We start from the raw sequence: 18,082 nt of genomic DNA, 5'->3' as shown, positions 1-18,082 counted from the left end.
TCTACAAAACAATAAACAATCTTTGAGATTAGTGCAACTTTTGGATCAGCTCCGACAACTTTAATTTTGATTTCATAATATATTTTATTATCATTTTCGTAAATGACATCAATTATAATAATATATAATACACGTTATCCATATTACCCATAAACGTACATCAACTCTGAAAGAATGGTATCCATATAATGTATTACATCTCAAGCCAAATCACATTGCTTAGCAATCTTACTCATACATAACATACAGCTCCAATAATACTGCTGTTTCATAACAACACTAACCATATCAGGTCTATCTTTCTTGCATTAGCGGTACCTCAATGTGTTTCTTCAGTGGGTAGTTACAGGTATGAATACATATCATTGCACAACTGCAAGTACAGAAAAATTCGTAATCGAGCTAGTTGGAGATAACATTTATAATTACGATTAAGAGACAACCATTCACAACCTTGGAAACGCTTACATGAACGTAGTTTTACTTGATTTTGACAATAGAATTAGTAATTGCTGAACATGTCTATATTGTGATAGCAAAGGGAAAATGCTGAATATAATCATTGTCCGCAAGAACAAGCACCAGTAAGAATATGTCAAAATGCCGAAAGTAATGTACTCTCGAAAATTCATCCTCTGATAACATCTCTATACATTCACAGTAACAATATTCCGAATTGCATATTTCGCTAATTCAATTCAACACGATCTATGTTCACACTTGCAAAAACATGACATAGATAGACAATAAGGATTCAATGAGGATATAAACATACAATGCATTACAGAAAAACAACATAAACCAAAGTTTCACAGGTAAAATAGGTATTTGTATAAATTACTTAGCTGGAAAAAATTTACAGAAAACCAGCTGCTTTGCTTGCGGAAAATGACAATTAAAGCACCGTATAATATTAATTCAAGGAAATTAAAAAACATAAATGAGTTTGTAATTGTTTCAATGATTCATCTGTCTAACGAATAATTGGGCAAAGAAAACAAGTATTGTCAGTCCCAAACAATCCCTTTTTTTCATTCTTTAGTTGGAAACTCTTAAACAAGTTACATAATTAAAATTATTCAATTGACGCCAAGGATAATATAAGGTTCAACGAAAACGGCAGCCAACATACCTCCTATATACAATAAATATCATTTGGATTGAAGTGACGAATATATCAACTTCTTAGTTTGAGCAATTTGGAAAAACAGTGTTTAATGCTTTGCAAATGCAACTAGTTTCGCGAAAACACAAATAACGGAAATGAACAATCCTAACCATCTATCAATAACACGGAAATTCGGTCAGTAGAAACCCAGAACCCATAATAGTACACCACACAGGGTGTAATGTTAATTGAAAAAAGCAATGATTCAAAACACAAGTATTCTAGGCCATCAAAAATAAAAGGGCCAACTTCATTACGTCTGTACAAGTGGATCTTATTAGGCATCGTTATAAGCGAACCTCGTCTATTAACAAACATTGCGGCACTACAATTCATAAATGTTGATAACAAAATATACAGCTCGTTTCATTAAGGCGTGCAGTGGGCAGCAGGATCGACAAAACATTACTAGATTACAGAAAAAATTAAACATCGTACGCGAGCACCATTGTAATGGTAAGTTAGAATTATTTGTTATTCGGATAGCAGCATCAGTATTAGCTCAGAAGTTAGTGTTGGTTTTTTTCAGTACAATTGCTGACAAAGTCGTGCCACTATTCCAATACCCAGATACTGCTTCAATCTTGTTGGTTTAGGACTAACAATAACGTTTCACGAGTATGCTAGGAAATTTCTTAGATTTCTTTGCTGCATTGCATATTTGGTAGCTATACGAGCGCATATTCGCAAAAAATGCCATTCCAAATATTGCTAAGCATACAATAACGATGGTTCTGATTACCAGATAATTTTTTATAACTTCATTTCCTATACATCCGTTCAAGCTTAACGGTTCAAGTGATGTCTGCGATATTTCTATTATTGTTTAAAAAATCAGCCTTGAGTAGCAGCGTATACCAACTTCAGTAAGATAATTCCTCATAAATTTTTGAGAATTATTAGTGTCACCATTGTTAATGTTTATATTAGTTTGTAACTACTATTAAATAAAGGATAAAGGGCTTTATTTACAATCATAGGTGGACCAAAGAATTCTTCCAGAATGATCGAAAAAAATAAATGCAGAATTTTACAGTGAAATTGGATGTCTTATGTTAGTTTAAAAAACCATATTAGTTTATATTTATTGTTCAATCTGTTCGGAACGCAGTTTTCACTTGTCAATAATATCGCATAAGAATTGTGTTATAAAATTACAAATTCGATTCTGGAGCTCGGTATTTATATACAAAATAGAACATATTACGAAAATGTTTATTTTCCTTTTGGCTAATGAAATTGAGCTCCATAGAATAATTGTGTAAATACTCAACTCGACTGTATCCTTCACTTAAAAGTAGTCTTAAAACTTGCAACCTAACTACACTATTTCTCAATTTGTCTAATATCTGCTAAGACAGAAACAAAAAAGAATCTGATCATTAGCTTCTTTGCTCGTGCATCTGTGTTCAAGAGCTTGCCTTTTCAAATTCATAACATTTTCCTACTTACAATTAGTAACTGCAAGAAACAGGCATCGAATTAATAGCCCAAGACACACTGCTCATTTAGAACACTATATTATCCTATAAGCAAAGTCGCATCATGTTGTTTTTTTGCCTAAGTATTCATAACGTAACCACGTATTATATTCATACCTAATTATTGGATTTACCACGCTTGTTATCCATCAGTGGATGTGTAAAAATGTATATTCAGGCCATGAGTTGTGGCGGAAAGTATCTGTTTATCGAGGAGGATATCTACTCCGAGAAGCCTTTTTTGATGCAGAATCTTTCACGTCTGTAGGATTAAACATCATTGGTCCCTGTGAATGTAAAATTTCATATTACATTTGAAGGTATAAAATAATACGCCATTTTAAATTCATCTATAGAAAAAAAAATAACTATAAAACTACATCTCAAAGATAAATTTGTGGCTAAGAAGCACTTAATATTCTCTCCTCATATTAATTAGGTGAATTGAAAAATGTTGCCTTGCAAAAACCAACACCTTGATACTAAATAGCGTTTTTCTACTTGCACCATACTTGCACTGATATTATTATATGCCATAGGCACAGTCACCTCCCAGGTTGAAAAATGAACGCAACAGACGCAATACAAATTGCTTAAAATTATTGAGGTCAATTTGAAGTGATTAGAGTATAATTCTAGCATATAAACCAGCTCAACTAGCAAAAAGTAATTCCCTTTTAGTATACTTTTCGTTCATTGTACATCACGAGATTCTTCATTGGGTCCATAAGCATTGAATCAATAACAAGATATCCTGCAGATGCAAACGTATTTATCATTTGCAAGCCATGGGTAGGATTCGCGTAATAGAAAAGTATACAGTGAATGTGTGTGTACAACATGCGAGCAACAAGTCATTGAAATACAGTGAAATGATTTTCACAATCTAGGATCTTCTCTGAGATGTCCACATTGTGTCTGTTCATTTGAGCGTCAAGCGATGTGACGGACAAGTAAAACATGTTGAAAGACTATTGATTCTGGAAAGTTACCATCCATTGATTCGCTCAATCGCCTATTATGCTTAGCAAAGTCATCACAAGTGACAACTAAGAATTAGAAATATAAATTTCAAATCATCCAAGTAGACAAGCTTTGAAATTGATGTTGATACTATATCAAATATGTTGGAGTAAATAATACCAGAGTTCAGAAATATTACCTTTTCTTGTTGAAGGAGACGCGGATCCCTCATAGTGTAGCTCTGTACCTCTCGAGAAAGCGAGCTTGCCGAGCTCCACCGAGAGAGCTGAATTGCACATACAACACAACAATGTTGTCTCAAGAATTGATATTTTCTCTGAACCATTCTGATTTACACTTGATTCAATTACACAGCATTGAGCATTCATAGGTAGGTTGGTACTAAACTAGTTCCAAAAATGAAGCATTTCAAAGCTCAAATGAACGATCATTGTTCTTGTTAATGTTGAACAGCACATTCACTTTTAATCGTTTGCCCGAGTACTAATGCTGCGTAATGCGTGAATGGGTGTTATATAAAAGGAAAAATTTTTCCTTCAGTTTATTCCACTTTTGAAGAAAGAATCATTCTAATTTTTAGGAACTGTTTCATAAAAAGGTCACACACCGATAGAACAGCATGCATATTTAGTATGAATAATGACAAATGTAAGAGAAAAATTGAAACAATAATACCATCAACAGCAAAAAAAGTACAATCTACTGTAGCATATTAGGAATATTCGCACAAAATTCATACAATAAGCAACAGAATGGGTTTGAAGCTTGATATTACCTCGTTATTGACAGTATGTAACAGTATTCAAACAATTTATGTGGAAAATGCTTCATCAATGCCACAATATCATGTTTATGTATGTACTCTAGAATGTTGGACAAGTCGATAATGTGAACATTTGTCATTTGAAAAAAAGTGTCTGATGAAATAGCAGTATTTCTAATCTAACTGTAGCATGAAATTAGTTGGAAAAATTTAAAATGGGCCACGTGATTGCAAAATATTTGCCATATGAAAAAAGATATATACATTATTTTGGCAAGAATAAAAGGCTCCAGAGTGGAAAAAAATGCAAATGTGTAAACAAGCAATGTGAAAATATAAAAACAGAAGTGAAAAATAATCGAATTAATAAATAATCATCTTACTATTGGTAACAATTGTTATTTGGCAATGCCATTCTGCTCCCCAGACTGCTTGTAAAGAGAAACAGAAAGTATGAATTACGTTTGAAGTATACAGTGTGTGTGGAATGTGTCGGTATCACTTATTTATTCAGAAGTCTATCCACCCATAAAAAGATAAGATACTTTGAACAGCAGAAAATTAAAATGCAATAGCGCAACAATTGTATCATATTAACTAGACATTTGTCTATAATAGTATCCGTATAAAAATTAATCTGACTGCTTGATAAACTCAAGTTTGTTACAACGATTAATCTTCCATCTTTACCTATTTCAAATCAAGTTTTACAACATTACAGTTTCGAGGCCATGTTCAACATCGAAATAGAGCATACAAAAACAAAAGTGAATATTCATACATTGTACAGCGTGTACATACATATCTATGTACAATGAAGACATGCGTGAAACTGTATTGTTCTTCATTCTATGTACTGAATAATTGTGCGTACGAAATATACAAAATTAAATTACATTATGTTTTAACTCTATTTATTGTCACTTACCCCTTGCTGTAGATTTTCACCATTAGCTACTGAGGCAGAGGTCAAAAAGTCAACTGGTGCACCTGGATCATTCACTGAAACATAAATGGCACATGGGTGTTAGATTTTTCTGTAACCTTGTAACATTTGTACAAATTATTAAATCATGCAAAAAAGTAATTCAATACCTGGTGCAGGAATAAAGAATTGAGGTGAAGTTGTAGTATTGGGCATTGGTGCGGCAGCTGTAGGAGGTGTTACAGATGGTGCAGCAGCACCACTTTTTGACCCACCAGGGTTCATTACATCAACGTAGTTTGCTCTTAAACTTCTGCCTTTTGGCATCTTAAACATGTTGTTTCCAGTGGGTGGTTTGTGAACAACATTATTAGAGACTTCATCAAATCGACCTGAATGGTCAACAGAAGACGGCATTGTCTTTACTGGAGGTAAAGATTCTGTTTGAGGTAATCTGAAGCCCATTTCAGAAGCTTTTGGTGGAGGTGGTGGGGCGCCAGAACTCTCGTCCCCATCAGCATCTTTATTTGTCCATTTTTTACCAACAGCATCCCACACGATCTGGAACAACACAAGACAATAGACACCTGATTCCATGGCCTTTACTTCTTTACAAACAGCTTCGATGAATATTATTTTTGCCAACTCTCGACAAAACCGAAATTCACCAAATAACGGAGTCGTATTTTTTAAATTAACATTCAAGGGTAAAATTACTAGCGCTAAGAATTCGTAGTATTTAAATCACATTTCTAAATTAGTTACAATTCGCTGTTAAAGCTTTTGTAATTATTCAGTATAAAATAATTAAATTTAATGTTATTTGCTTCTGAATTATTAAACTTATTTTATACTGGCCTTCAACTGTTCCACTTTCCGACTATGGTTGACTTACTACCACAAGGACCTTCGCGAGCCCTTGTTAACATAAGATGAAATATAAAACTATTTTTCATACCTCAATGCTACAACTGAGCAGTTTCAGCCAAAAATTTATGAAATCATAATGTTCTCACCGTTGGGTCACTATCATCTGGCAAAATCATCTGATTCTTCGGCTTAGGAGCAAGTTTACTGAAGAATCCACCAAACCATGAACTCCCACTGGCAGCATTTTTCTTTTCTGATGGTTTCTCAACAGGTTTTTTAGATCCTCCAGCTAATTTTGATGATTGTGTTGGGTTATCCAAAGCATCGAGTTCTGCTAAGGGATCATATTGCTTATTTTTGGATGGTCCCATACTTATTGTTGGCTGCGGCTGGAACAAAATGTACACATAATTATCGTAACTACATTCTGGCAAAGTCTATCGTTGCTTACTGCAATAATGTGATTTTCATTACACTATTCTCTATCAAAATACTGTAATATTGTATTTCATTATTAAGATGTATTCATCACAGTGAACAATGAATAACTTTGCAAATCTTTAATTTGATAACATTTATTTTTTCGTTGGACATCTAAGAAACCAACATATACATGTGCATATAATTAACAGTGCAAAGAACAGTTCGAAGTCTCTATCATGCAATGCTATGTGAAGTCATATGATTACTTATTGCATTGTTATGATAACACAAACTTTCAAGTTAGTCTGATCAAGGAATGAAAAATGAAATGAAGGCCAAAGTTTGATAATGATACATAAAGGTGGTTAGATAATCACGAGAACAGTTAGTTAACTAGCAATCAGAAAAAAGATGTAGAAAATTATAGATTTGATCAAAATATATATGCATGAAAATCAAAAATCCTATACGCTAATTTTGTATCCTTTTTGAAAATTTACAGCTTAAATACAATAGAATAGCTTTATTTCACACTGTTCGTTGTATAACAATTATTTATATATAGGTATTTTTATGTATGGCCATATATTATACATAATAATGTATTTTTAAAGACACGTAAATACATGTATAAAAATCATTTGTGGCATAAATATCATAACACTAATAATAACAATGTAATAATAACATCACATCCAAATGTACACCTATGTCACAAACGTTTATAAATAGATATTGCACACCTAGGAAATAACCGAACAACATTAGGAATTATTTCATTCGAAATCACCAATAAATGTCAGAAACTATTTCAGAAACTGATTTTCTAGGGGTTCTGGTTCTGATTTTTTTGAATGAGTTATTCGTAAAATGAGCTTATGATGAATTTCAAGTGTATCTTCCAGAAAAATGTTGAAAAGTAATCAATGATTACAGATTATTGAATGGAAAATATAAAGACATAAATAAATTTTAAAAAAGGCTGGGGCTGATACGTCAGAGGTGAATGCACAGCCATATGGCTTGTCACTGTGAATTCAACATACCTAATTAAGGACAGTTGTTATCGTTCATTAGTGTATTAAATACTATCGTTTATAGGAACATCAATATCAAAAGTTTTGGATATGTCTTTGCCAGATTGTATACTTCGTCTTACTTGCAAACGGGTCATTGAATTGTTATGCAAAGGCATATCTATAGGATACGTTCCCCGGAAAATAAGTGGTTTATAATATGGATGCTCTCTGCCAAATTGGACATCATTATCATCACACCATGCATCGACAGTATCACAGATAATGTCTTTTCTCCGAATATGAGGTGCGACTCTAACTATTTTTTTTTCATCAAAACTGCAATACTGTCTTAAACTCTGGCTTCTGTGAGCAGGATCAGTAATTGGGCATTTATCTTTTTCAGAAAAGTTAAGCTGCTCAGATGATAAAAAGTTACTTTCATTGAGCTGTACATCTAAGTCACTGAGAAGTGGTGCTTCATGAGGAATTTCGGAATTTTTGTTTGAATCTACAGTTTGTGGTTCATGTTTCAAATCGTCATCAGATCCATCACCTGCATTTCTATCAGAAGTTAGTGTTGAGTGATGATTAGTAATGATTTTAGATTTACACTTCAAAAATACAGGAGGTTGAGAACTCGGCGGCTTTGTTAATTTTGCACCAATTTTGATTTTTGAATTTTTAACATTGATTTTATTGCCAGATCGTATGTCTGGATACGACAACGTCAATTTGGGATACTTCGCAGATCTAAAAGTTTTCTGTGATTCATAACTCGTCCCGCCAGATTTAGAGGTATATACGTTGGTGTGCAATGAAATACTATCATGATTAATGAGATTTTGCTGCACACTTGTACGATCATTTAAGTCCGGATTGTTTAGTGGTCGGCGTTGACGCAGACAATTATCTGTCGAGGAACCTGATAGTTGACTGAAGCTGAGAGTGCTATACGAAGTGCTTGTAAGATTACTTACGTCAGGTGTAGGTGGCTTCTCTTCCTTCTTTGACTGTCCATGAGAGAGTGTCAAGAAAGAGATGACATGATTAATTTGATTGTCAACTCGCACTTGCATTCTATTTTAAATACCAATTAAATAAACTTCGATTCCGTACTAGTTGGAACATTATCCAAAATCCCAGATCGTAATAAATAACCATTTAGAATATGAATGAAACAACGAATGTCACGTTTCAGTGAAATGTTAAAATGCACAATGATGATATATTTTTAATTTACGCAATCTAATACAATGTAGTTCATTTTAAATGCCTTACCTCATAGTTCCATTCTTGTTGTACATTATCGGTATGTACTTGTTCATTCCGATATTGCGACTGCTCAGGCTGTTGTTGTAGATCGGTCTGAGAATATTCTGGAGCAGTGTAACCAGGTTGACTATAACCTTGCTGTCCCCAATAATCTAATTGTGACTGTGGTTGCTGGTTCTGAGTGACATCAGGCGAATTCTCAATATACTGAGGATTTTGATTATTTGAAGTATACGGGTCCTGGATAGTATTGGGCAACGACATCGGCTGCCACTCTCTTTGTACGTCAACTGTTGGCACTTCCATGAGAGAAGTTGGACCATCGTGATATTCAGGTTGACACGCACCCCAATGTTGTTGAGGCTGCTGACCATTGTATTGTTCTTGCGGTTGATTAATGTTATTATCATCATTTGTAGCGTGTGTGTCGTACATACTTTCTTGAATAATTTCTCCATTCTGTAACAATTGGGCATACGTATATAAGATCAACTGCTGAACATGTACCTAAATATATGTCACTACTAGGCACACGTTATATAAAAACCAGGGCATCGAACTACCTTGCACTTATCAACAATTTCTTTCAAATTATTGAGCCATGTGAGATTCGCAGCATCATCAATTGAGTCCTTGCATACTGGATCATTATACTTAATTCTGTCGCCTAAATTGTGAATATGCTCAATAAACGACAACTGATACTTTGATGGCTCACGAGCAATGTTTACAGCAATCTGTTCGATGTACAATAAAGCTTTTTCTGTGAGTCCATAATCAACCATTTTCACAGCCAGCCCGTATTTGAAAGTCTGTAGATCAACGAGCATAAAGCCAGGTTCGCTGAGGTTGCGGGCGTATTCATAAATCTCGGTGAACATGATGGCTTCATTGGTAACAAACTCTTTATATGGCTTATTGGGGTTTGAACCAAGCAGAACTAGCTTACTAGTTGGCGCTCCATAAGGCCCGAAATCAACTTGAGCCAAAATGTAGCAGAAATGGGCTGCATGTATATGACCTCTCCCCATCAAAGTGTCACCTAAGGTGGTGATCGCTTTACGATTAATATCTGGATTAGGGGATGTGTTCGATATTATCATTGCTAGATGAGGTCGCCAATCTCCCCATTTAGGCTCCGCGACACACTGAAAGAAAGAAAAAATCGATTATAGAATGATGTAGTTATCAAATAAAAACTTTATTACATTGGTGATCGTTTGTATTTGTTTTTCAATTCATTTCAGATAATGCAAAATTGAATATGTTACCGTAACACTAGCCGGTACTCGACCAGACTGAAGCTGATACAATGTCTGCAACGGGTCGTTTGCCGTCAATCCATTCGCAAACCGAGTCATGACCGATGCGTGTGTTCGTTTATCCAACTTGCTAGCAAGAAACAAAGCGTGACCCCAGAGTCCATTGTCCATTGCATATTCTGGAAATTAGAGCGAAATATACCAAATCGTAGAAATGAAAATTATATTGAATCAATACCTGCTAATCTCTGGAACGAAATGGAATAAATTTTACCTAATGCTTCCTGGCCACACCCATATAAAAGCAACTCCCTAAAATGATCTGTGACTTGATCAATGGAAAGTGGATTATTTAAATTGCGTTTCTCATCTGTATCCAAAGGTGTTGCAGTATCTCTATTGAGCTCATCTCCACTCGTAACAACGGACTTCTGAGAAATCACTGATTCCCTTCTGGCATGAATTGGCCTTTGTTTTTCATTGTATGGATATGACTTTTGATTGGAGAGCAATAGCTCCGCTATGTCAACTCCAACAACATTCTATAAAAATTTATGAATTCCTTCAGTCATGATACAATACGAATATGAAAATATTATCCATACACTTCGACTAAATTCAACAAATAGCAATACCCCATTTTGGCGGATCAGCATCACCATCAACTCGTACAATAATATATATGACGGTGGATCGTCCACATCTTCACTGTATTCTGCTTTCTTTATTTTCGCCTCACAATATTCGATAATGGTTTTTTTGTGGGTGACACCCCTGCATTTTGAGGTATTAAAATTCAATTAGTCATAGATTTAAACTGACATAAAATATTGGCCGTTCTGCGTGAATGAAATTTGAGGGTCTCTTTCAAAAAACTGATTCGCATGCTTAAATTGGAGAATGGTAATTACACTTGCTTAATCAGAGGGCCAGGGTATGCCACTAGTTCTCGCACAATGGGATCATGCGCAAGTAAACTTGACACACGAAGAATATCTACTCTGGCAAGTTCTCCATCAGCAGGATAGCTTGCATGCATATGAACCAATGAGCCGGTTGAGAAACTAACTGAAAATTTAAAAAATAAACGAATATACAGACAAATTCATTGCCTGCATAAAATGTAAATTCACATGAGATTATTTAACCAAATGGTTTACCTTTAACATGAGACGTAGAAAATTTGGTGGGAGTTAATCGGGCTGATCCAATTGCAGTATCTTCCAATAAAGAGATATCACCTAGGGTGCGTTTATCACCAGTTGTCCTATTACACAAGCTGAAGTAAGATTATGTCAATGATATGCGGATGAAAGCCAATGGAAAAAAAAAACATCGAGATGATTGGTCAAAACTGAACCAGTTACAACCGTCAAGTAATATTATTCCGTTACTTAGATACTGGCACGTGGTAAATTTTAATAGAATTTATCCAAAATGATTAGATGGAAAATGTAAGGGTTCTAAGACAAACACTTTTTCAGCAACTTGTTCGAAATCAGCAGAAAAATGATCGCAAGAATAATAGTCATACGTCTGTAAGCAGCTAGCATCATACGACGAGCATACTTTAGAATTAAACCTTGAACTGAGTGTGTGGGTCACTCAGTCTCACCTATTCAAACTGTGCAATGCGGTGCTGTGTCGCCACAAAGGGCTCCTCGAATAACCAGGGGACCCGAAGTATGAGACGTATAGTGCCTTATTCGGAGAGTTGAAGGAGATACTTGGATTTGCAAACAATCTGATGTGTAATAGATGGGTGATAAAAATTTTGTGACAATGTATCTACTTAATATTCCTCTACATCGTTTGCAAATTGGTGACTAACATAAAGATGTAGCTATTTTGATGAGATAAATTGACTGTTTATGTTACCCGCAGTTCTCACCTTTCATCACATGAGCTACGTCCCGAATGAACACTTGCCCTGTCCTCTGAATAGTTGACACCGCCTCGAGCAGCCTGCGGCTGCTGATGCTGCGAGGCATAATATTTGTGATACCATTCCATATAAGCAGCAGGATTCGTACGCCTCAAGTTCTCCAAATATGCATAGTAGTTTGTTCCATAATTTGAAGTATAATCTGCATAACCCCCGCCATACGCTGAGCAAATGAAAGTAAATCGAAACCAGGTTTACTTGAAAATGAACCTCAACAGACCAGAGTATGGATTAAAACCATAATTATGAAAGATTAAAGCAGCATATCACCTTTCGTACCGTTATATCCATAATAAGGATCTCTACCCCTCGTATAATAGTCTCGATCTCTGTCGTTATAGGATGATCTGCTGGATGGCCTCGAGCTAGAATACCAGAATTCAATTATAAAAATTACGTACATTATTTTTTCTCTTCATAATATGACCATATTAAAAAATTGAGTATCACCTTCTGGTGTAAGGATCTTCATAATAATCTCTTCTATAGGAATCCCGTGGATCATAGTCTTCGTACCTACGCCCCCGTCTATCAGTCTCTCTTCCCCTTTCTCGATCAGGGTACTCCCTATCGCGCACATATCTCGGATCATAGTCTCTTGGGTCTCTTGCCCGTGTATCTCCATCTCTTACTTTTCTTCTATCATTATCCCTTTTTCTTCTATCATCAAGATCATCCTTACCTCTGCTTCTTCTATCGAGCTCTTCTTTTTCTCTGCCACGTCTATCTAGATCATCCCTACTTGTGTGGCGTCGCTCGTCATCACGGTATGAGGTATCACGACGATCCAAATCTTCTCGAGAGTTGTAGGCTCGTTCGAAATCAACACCTCGTCTCGGTTCGTAATAATAATCTTCATCGTAATCACGGTCACGGTCGTAACTACAAGAATTAAAAAACCGACATATAATTTACATTCTAAGAGGAGCATTAAAATAATTACAGGAACTACTTTGATTTCGGATTCAAACGTTCCTACTTACTATCTGCTTTTTCTGTCATACTCATATCCACGTCGTTCTGAACTTCTCTCCCTTCGCCGCTCTCTGCTTTCCTCCCTACTATTTCCAGATCCTTCATCATCTCCTTCCTCATACGAATCTCTCCGATTCAATTGGACATTACCACCTTGATTTTCACCCAATGAAGCACCAACTGCTTCCTCCCGTTTGCTCCGAGTCTCATTGGATTGATCATGTTTAGGGTTTCCAGCTGAAGATTATGATAAAAAAGTTTCAATTATTACTATGAGTGTTGTGAATTTGCCTGAGCATAAAAACTACTTTCAATGGTAAGAATTCATTCTTCTACTCCATGGATATTAAACAACAACTTAAAAGCAAACTAAAGCATTGGTAAATGCTCAACTAACAGGTGAGTGTTGCTCCTTTTTGAGATCCAGGGACTACTCGCGCATCCTCTCTATCATTAGAAATTGGGACTCCCTCACTATGTGAAGCTCCCCCTGGGATTTGCCGCACACCATTATCCACTGGTTGAGTGAGTTCTTCACTATCGTTTCCTCTTCCCGGAACTTCTCTCAAGTCAGTTGGTTCTGGAGCTGGAACAAGCTGTGGTTGTAGACATTCTTCACCAGACGGATCATTGCGTCTTGTATCTGGCAGAGTTCTGCGATTTTCTGATGGAGCATCATTTCTAAACTGTTGAGGAGGCAATGATCTTTCCCTACCAGAAGGATCATTTCGGCGCTCGAGTAACTCTGTATCAGCCCGTACTTGCAAGGGAATATTTCGTTCTTGACCTGAAGGAACATCTCTGCGCTCAGTTCGATCGCTGATATTTCTCATTGGTTGAACGTTATGTTCTTGCCCAGAAGGATCATTTCTACGAGGATCCAGATTGCGTAGACCAACTTGAATGTTCTGCTCTTGGCCTGTTGGATCGTTTCTCCGAGGATCCGAATTACTCGACTGGCCAGGCACCTCTCTTAGGAAAGGAATATCATTTGGAACCTCATCATTTTCATCTTCTTGGCTAGGTGGTGAAGGCTCATGCTGCTGATGAGAATCTGTTAATTCACCAGTTTCCAAGAATGTATTTCTATCATTTGACGCAAACTCGTAATTGTCCGGTCCCTATAAATAATACAAACAATAATGGAATAATAGGCACATTTTTGGAAGAGGAAGAAGTCGCTCACTTGTAAAACATACTAATTAAGCACTTTTGTAATCACCTCAATTAAAAGGAATCACAGTAATTTCTTTATTTGAAGAATATTACCAGTAAAACTCATAGTCTAATGTTTTTAAATTTTTTTAGACCTCTAGAAAACCTCTAGAAAATTCGTGAATATTCAATGCTCTGAATCTTCAAATGAGTAGTTTTCAAGAAATAAAAAATCATGTAATACAATTACCTGTTCAACTTGAAGAGATTGTTGTGGTTGATGTAGAGTTGGTACTTCAACATTATTGATGTCTTCTTGCAAGTCTCTTGGAACAGCCGGATCCTTCAATTGGCTTGTGCCTGATTTAGGTTCGTTATCTAAAGTTTCTCTATTTATGGAATCGTGTGATCCGTAAATATTCCGTTTCTGTAGCATAGGAGTCACAACTTCTAAATTCACAAACTCGGCAGACTGTTGTATGTTTTCATAATTTTCAATATTCTGCTCAGGTGTCCAATTTTGTGGTCTACTCTGGTTGTCCTGACGGTACCAGTTATTCTCTGATTGTACTGCAGTATTACGCTGTGCGTACCACTGATCGTATCCAGCATTTTGTGGTGCAACTTCAGAAACCCGGCTATTATCGGTTTGATATGTATGAGGCGAAGTATGTTCTTGAGAGCCCAGTGGAGGAGGGATAGATTGATTATCCGATTGTCTGTCAGTCTCGGCAGCTTGAACTTTTTCAGAGACATCACGGAAATGGTCTGGCTGCGCATTAGCTATACTTTCACGTGATGATTTTGCCAATAAATTTTCAGACAAAGATCCAGAGATTGGTTGAGAGTTCCAGCCATCATTGGAGTTAAAGGAGGAATGCATATCGGACTGTGGAGCTTGATTTTCTACTAACTTATTAGATTTACCAGAAAGGCTTAATTGACTAAAACCACTAGATAAATCACCTCCTGTTGGAACAGTACTCCACTCATCAGTGGTAGACCAGTCTACATCACTGCTATTTTGAGCAGCAACATTTTCCGGATTATTTGGAATTGCATTAATTTCAGGTTCAGACCAATGGGACTCGTCCAAAGATTTTCGTTCAATGACGTTTGGTTTGGTTTGTATTGATGGGTCACTCAAGAGCATAGCACTCGAAACTGGCATACCCACAGATCTCTTTCTTTCACTAATTTGCTTTTTTGTTGACACAATTTGCTCAACGCTATTGGATGATAGAGAGACTGAGGGGCCTGGAGAAGATGAAAGTTGTGATGGGGGAGATTGATTGTGTTGCCAATCGTTTAAACTTTTATGACTTTCTATTGTTTCGGTGGAGTCCTGCGTGTGACGATTCATTGACGGTGTATCTGGCTCTGTTCGTGCAAACTCTGTAGGTCTTGGCGAAGGTGTCCAATCATTAGCACTAGAAGTTTCGTGATGAGCAAGTGGCTGCTGCAAAAGATTTGTTGGAATATTTCTATTTTGCTGATTGGTTATCATGGCAGTAGAGTGCCCACTCACAGGTTCTTCTGAAGGATTTGACGACTGGTACGGTGACTGCTGCCATTGATTTGTCGTTGTAAAAGCAGAATTCTGATGATAATCAGGTAATTTTGATTCATTTGGAGCACCGTACAAATGGTTAGTCGGCCAGTGATTAGGTAAATTACTTTGCTGCTGATGATTATTCCAATTAGAAGAATTTTCATTGTTAATTGGCGGAGAGTATTCCTTAGGAGATACGAAGGGTTGAGAAGCTTGGACTGAAGGCTGCCATTGATTCTGATTATCCATAGACTGTTGCTTGTTTAAAGGTTCCTGCCAAGTCCCACTGCCAGTGGCATTGGGATGATTCTGCAGATATTGTGAGGAAGGTTGACCACTGCTATGCCAATTGTAGTTGTTTGTTGGAGGAGGAAGTGGAGGTGTTTGAATTTTGTCAATACTCTCACGAGCTACAGGGTTTTGTGAGATTGGAGGTAAATTTGGCACCTGCTGGCTGTTTGCAGACCATTGTACATGATCAGGTAAAGCCGGACTTGACTTAGAATTAGGCCTAGGAGGTACATGATACTGCTGTTGTTGTGGCTGCTGAGGCGGCTGCTTCTGCCGCTGCTGTAGTGACTGATCATAGTCGTAAGATGTATATTGATTATATGCTTCTTTATGATTTGCTGTTGATCCACTACTTAAGCTAGTCCTTGATGAAGTCCCATCAAATGTGGGATATTGATTAAGTACATTAGGTCTATTGTTTCTATTTGCATTCTGATAGTGAATTCCTGGCTGTGGATTTTGATTAGTTTGACCACTATGTACATGACTGGATGGAAACTGATGTTGCTGCAAATGCTGTTGTGATTCTGACTTTTGATCAACGCTCCAATTCCACGAATCATTATTGCCATTATTACCATTGTCGGTACTCCATTCCCATGGATCCTGTGGCTGTTGTTGCTGCTGAGGTTGAATCATGGGATTTGATGGTTGCTGATAAACATTGGAAGATTGTGTACCCTGCTGCCCTTGAGGTGGCATAGTATTCCATGTATTTTGATTCCGAGAACCATAAGCAGGTACCGAAGCATGGTCCACCCTAGCTCTAGCTGGCCTCGCTCGATATGGATTCTGAATAAAATTTTGAGCTGGTAAAATTATGTTTATCGGTTTATGTTGTGAAACTAGCATTGATGTTAACTAACTCACGTTCATATTAATATTGCTCCAATGCTGCAGACCAGGAGCTCACTATTTAGAACCTAAAGATAGATATCAAATGTTAACAGTTATCTTGCAAAAAAGTGATTGCCATCGATTTATACAATGTTACAGTATTTTAATAAGTTCCAATTCATAATGAAATTATTGAATCAATAGGAATATGTGAATTCGAACTCTGAATCGAATGAAGGGAAAAGGGTATGAATTCTATTCAACATTCAAAGATGACGAGTGGCAGGAAATCCTGTAATTTTCTTATCAAACTGAAGACTTACAATCAATGAACAACAAAACCACTAAATGTGACGAAAAGAAAAATATTTTCAGCAAAGTTTTGTGGTAGTTCCTTTTTTTTTACATTTTATACTGACTGTTGATGAGAATTTAAGAACTAACGAAATGAATAAGCTTAGTTTTATGCAAGTTGAAGAAATGAGAGTATCAAGTCAAGGCTCCAAGCCAAAGTTCGGAAGTAAATGATTTGTTTAAAGAAGCATTTATATGGTCGCTATAATTACATAACGCAAAATGCGAGGTCAATTTCAGCCTTTTCTACATTACTTACAAAATGCCTGTCGAGAAATTGATAATAATCTGGACCTCTAAATATAAAAAATGTAGTCCCAGCTGTGAAATTACTATCTCAGTTGAGGGGATACTTGGCAGAACCATTATTTCGCCGAGTAATTTACTTACTTAGTTTCTGTCGTGTTAACAGGCGCTATCACGCATCATCACATTCACCTGACGATTAAATGACTCTTGAATAAAATCAGCACATATTTATATCCATAACACGCTTCAGAACCGTACGAACGCCAACATTTGATAATGGAAAATCTGGGTTAGGCACGTCACAAATTTCTCCCGTTCACTATTGTAAGGTGGATAGTCCACTTGGTCATGACAATTGTCAAGTTGTTGAGTAAAATACCCCAACAGATAGCGGTAAAGGCTATATGTATAGTGGTGCTCAATTTATTTCATCCATGATCGTGCTTTCACCTGATTTTATATTGTTCAGTTTACAAGAATCAATTATAAGTAGATTTCCAAATTTATCATCTGAATGCCTTTAGTTCAAGCGAAAATATTTTATTCAATCCATACAG

General features: G+C 36.3%; 1 protein-coding gene across 17 annotated transcripts; it reads right to left on the bottom strand.

Moving 5' to 3' along the window:
* Window positions 1–64: 64 nt before the first annotated feature.
* LOC105694018 (protein transport protein Sec16A) lies at window positions 65–17,880 on the bottom strand. Of its 17 annotated transcripts, none has more exons than XR_007277022.1 (22): window positions 17,667–17,878; window positions 16,956–17,008; window positions 14,493–16,877; window positions 13,485–14,208; window positions 13,096–13,324; window positions 12,563–12,994; window positions 12,383–12,477; window positions 12,059–12,275; window positions 11,328–11,446; window positions 11,079–11,235; window positions 10,803–10,941; window positions 10,442–10,709; window positions 10,177–10,346; window positions 9,469–10,053; window positions 8,912–9,364; window positions 8,611–8,643; window positions 6,338–6,580; window positions 5,492–5,882; window positions 5,325–5,398; window positions 4,780–4,827; window positions 3,812–3,898; window positions 2,855–2,936 (listed from the first exon to the last, which is right to left on the bottom strand). XR_007277022.1 is itself a non-coding variant. In XM_020850551.2 (21 exons), the coding sequence occupies exons 2-20, from the start codon at window positions 16,959–16,961 to the stop codon at window positions 4,795–4,797; spliced, it is 6,753 nt and encodes a 2,250-aa protein (XP_020706210.2). In that variant the 5' UTR covers window positions 16,962–17,008; window positions 17,667–17,878; the 3' UTR covers window positions 65–2,936; window positions 4,780–4,794. The 17 variants fall into 17 exon arrangements, 15 of the variants coding, with proteins under 15 accessions (XP_020706210.2, XP_012269733.2, XP_048506304.1 ...); XR_007277023.1 differs by having other exon boundaries at window positions 4,780–4,824; window positions 17,667–17,877; XM_020850551.2 differs by lacking the exon at window positions 3,812–3,898 and having other exon boundaries at window positions 65–2,936.
* Window positions 17,881–18,082: the final 202 nt, after the last annotated feature.

The sequence above is a fragment of the Athalia rosae genome, chromosome 2 (assembly GCF_917208135.1).
Source record: "Athalia rosae chromosome 2, iyAthRosa1.1, whole genome shotgun sequence".
In the NCBI taxonomy this organism is placed as follows: domain Eukaryota; kingdom Metazoa; phylum Arthropoda; class Insecta; order Hymenoptera; family Athaliidae; genus Athalia; species Athalia rosae.
The sequence above is the reverse complement of the archived record's forward strand: the minus strand, read 5'-3'. Positions and strand labels throughout refer to the sequence as shown.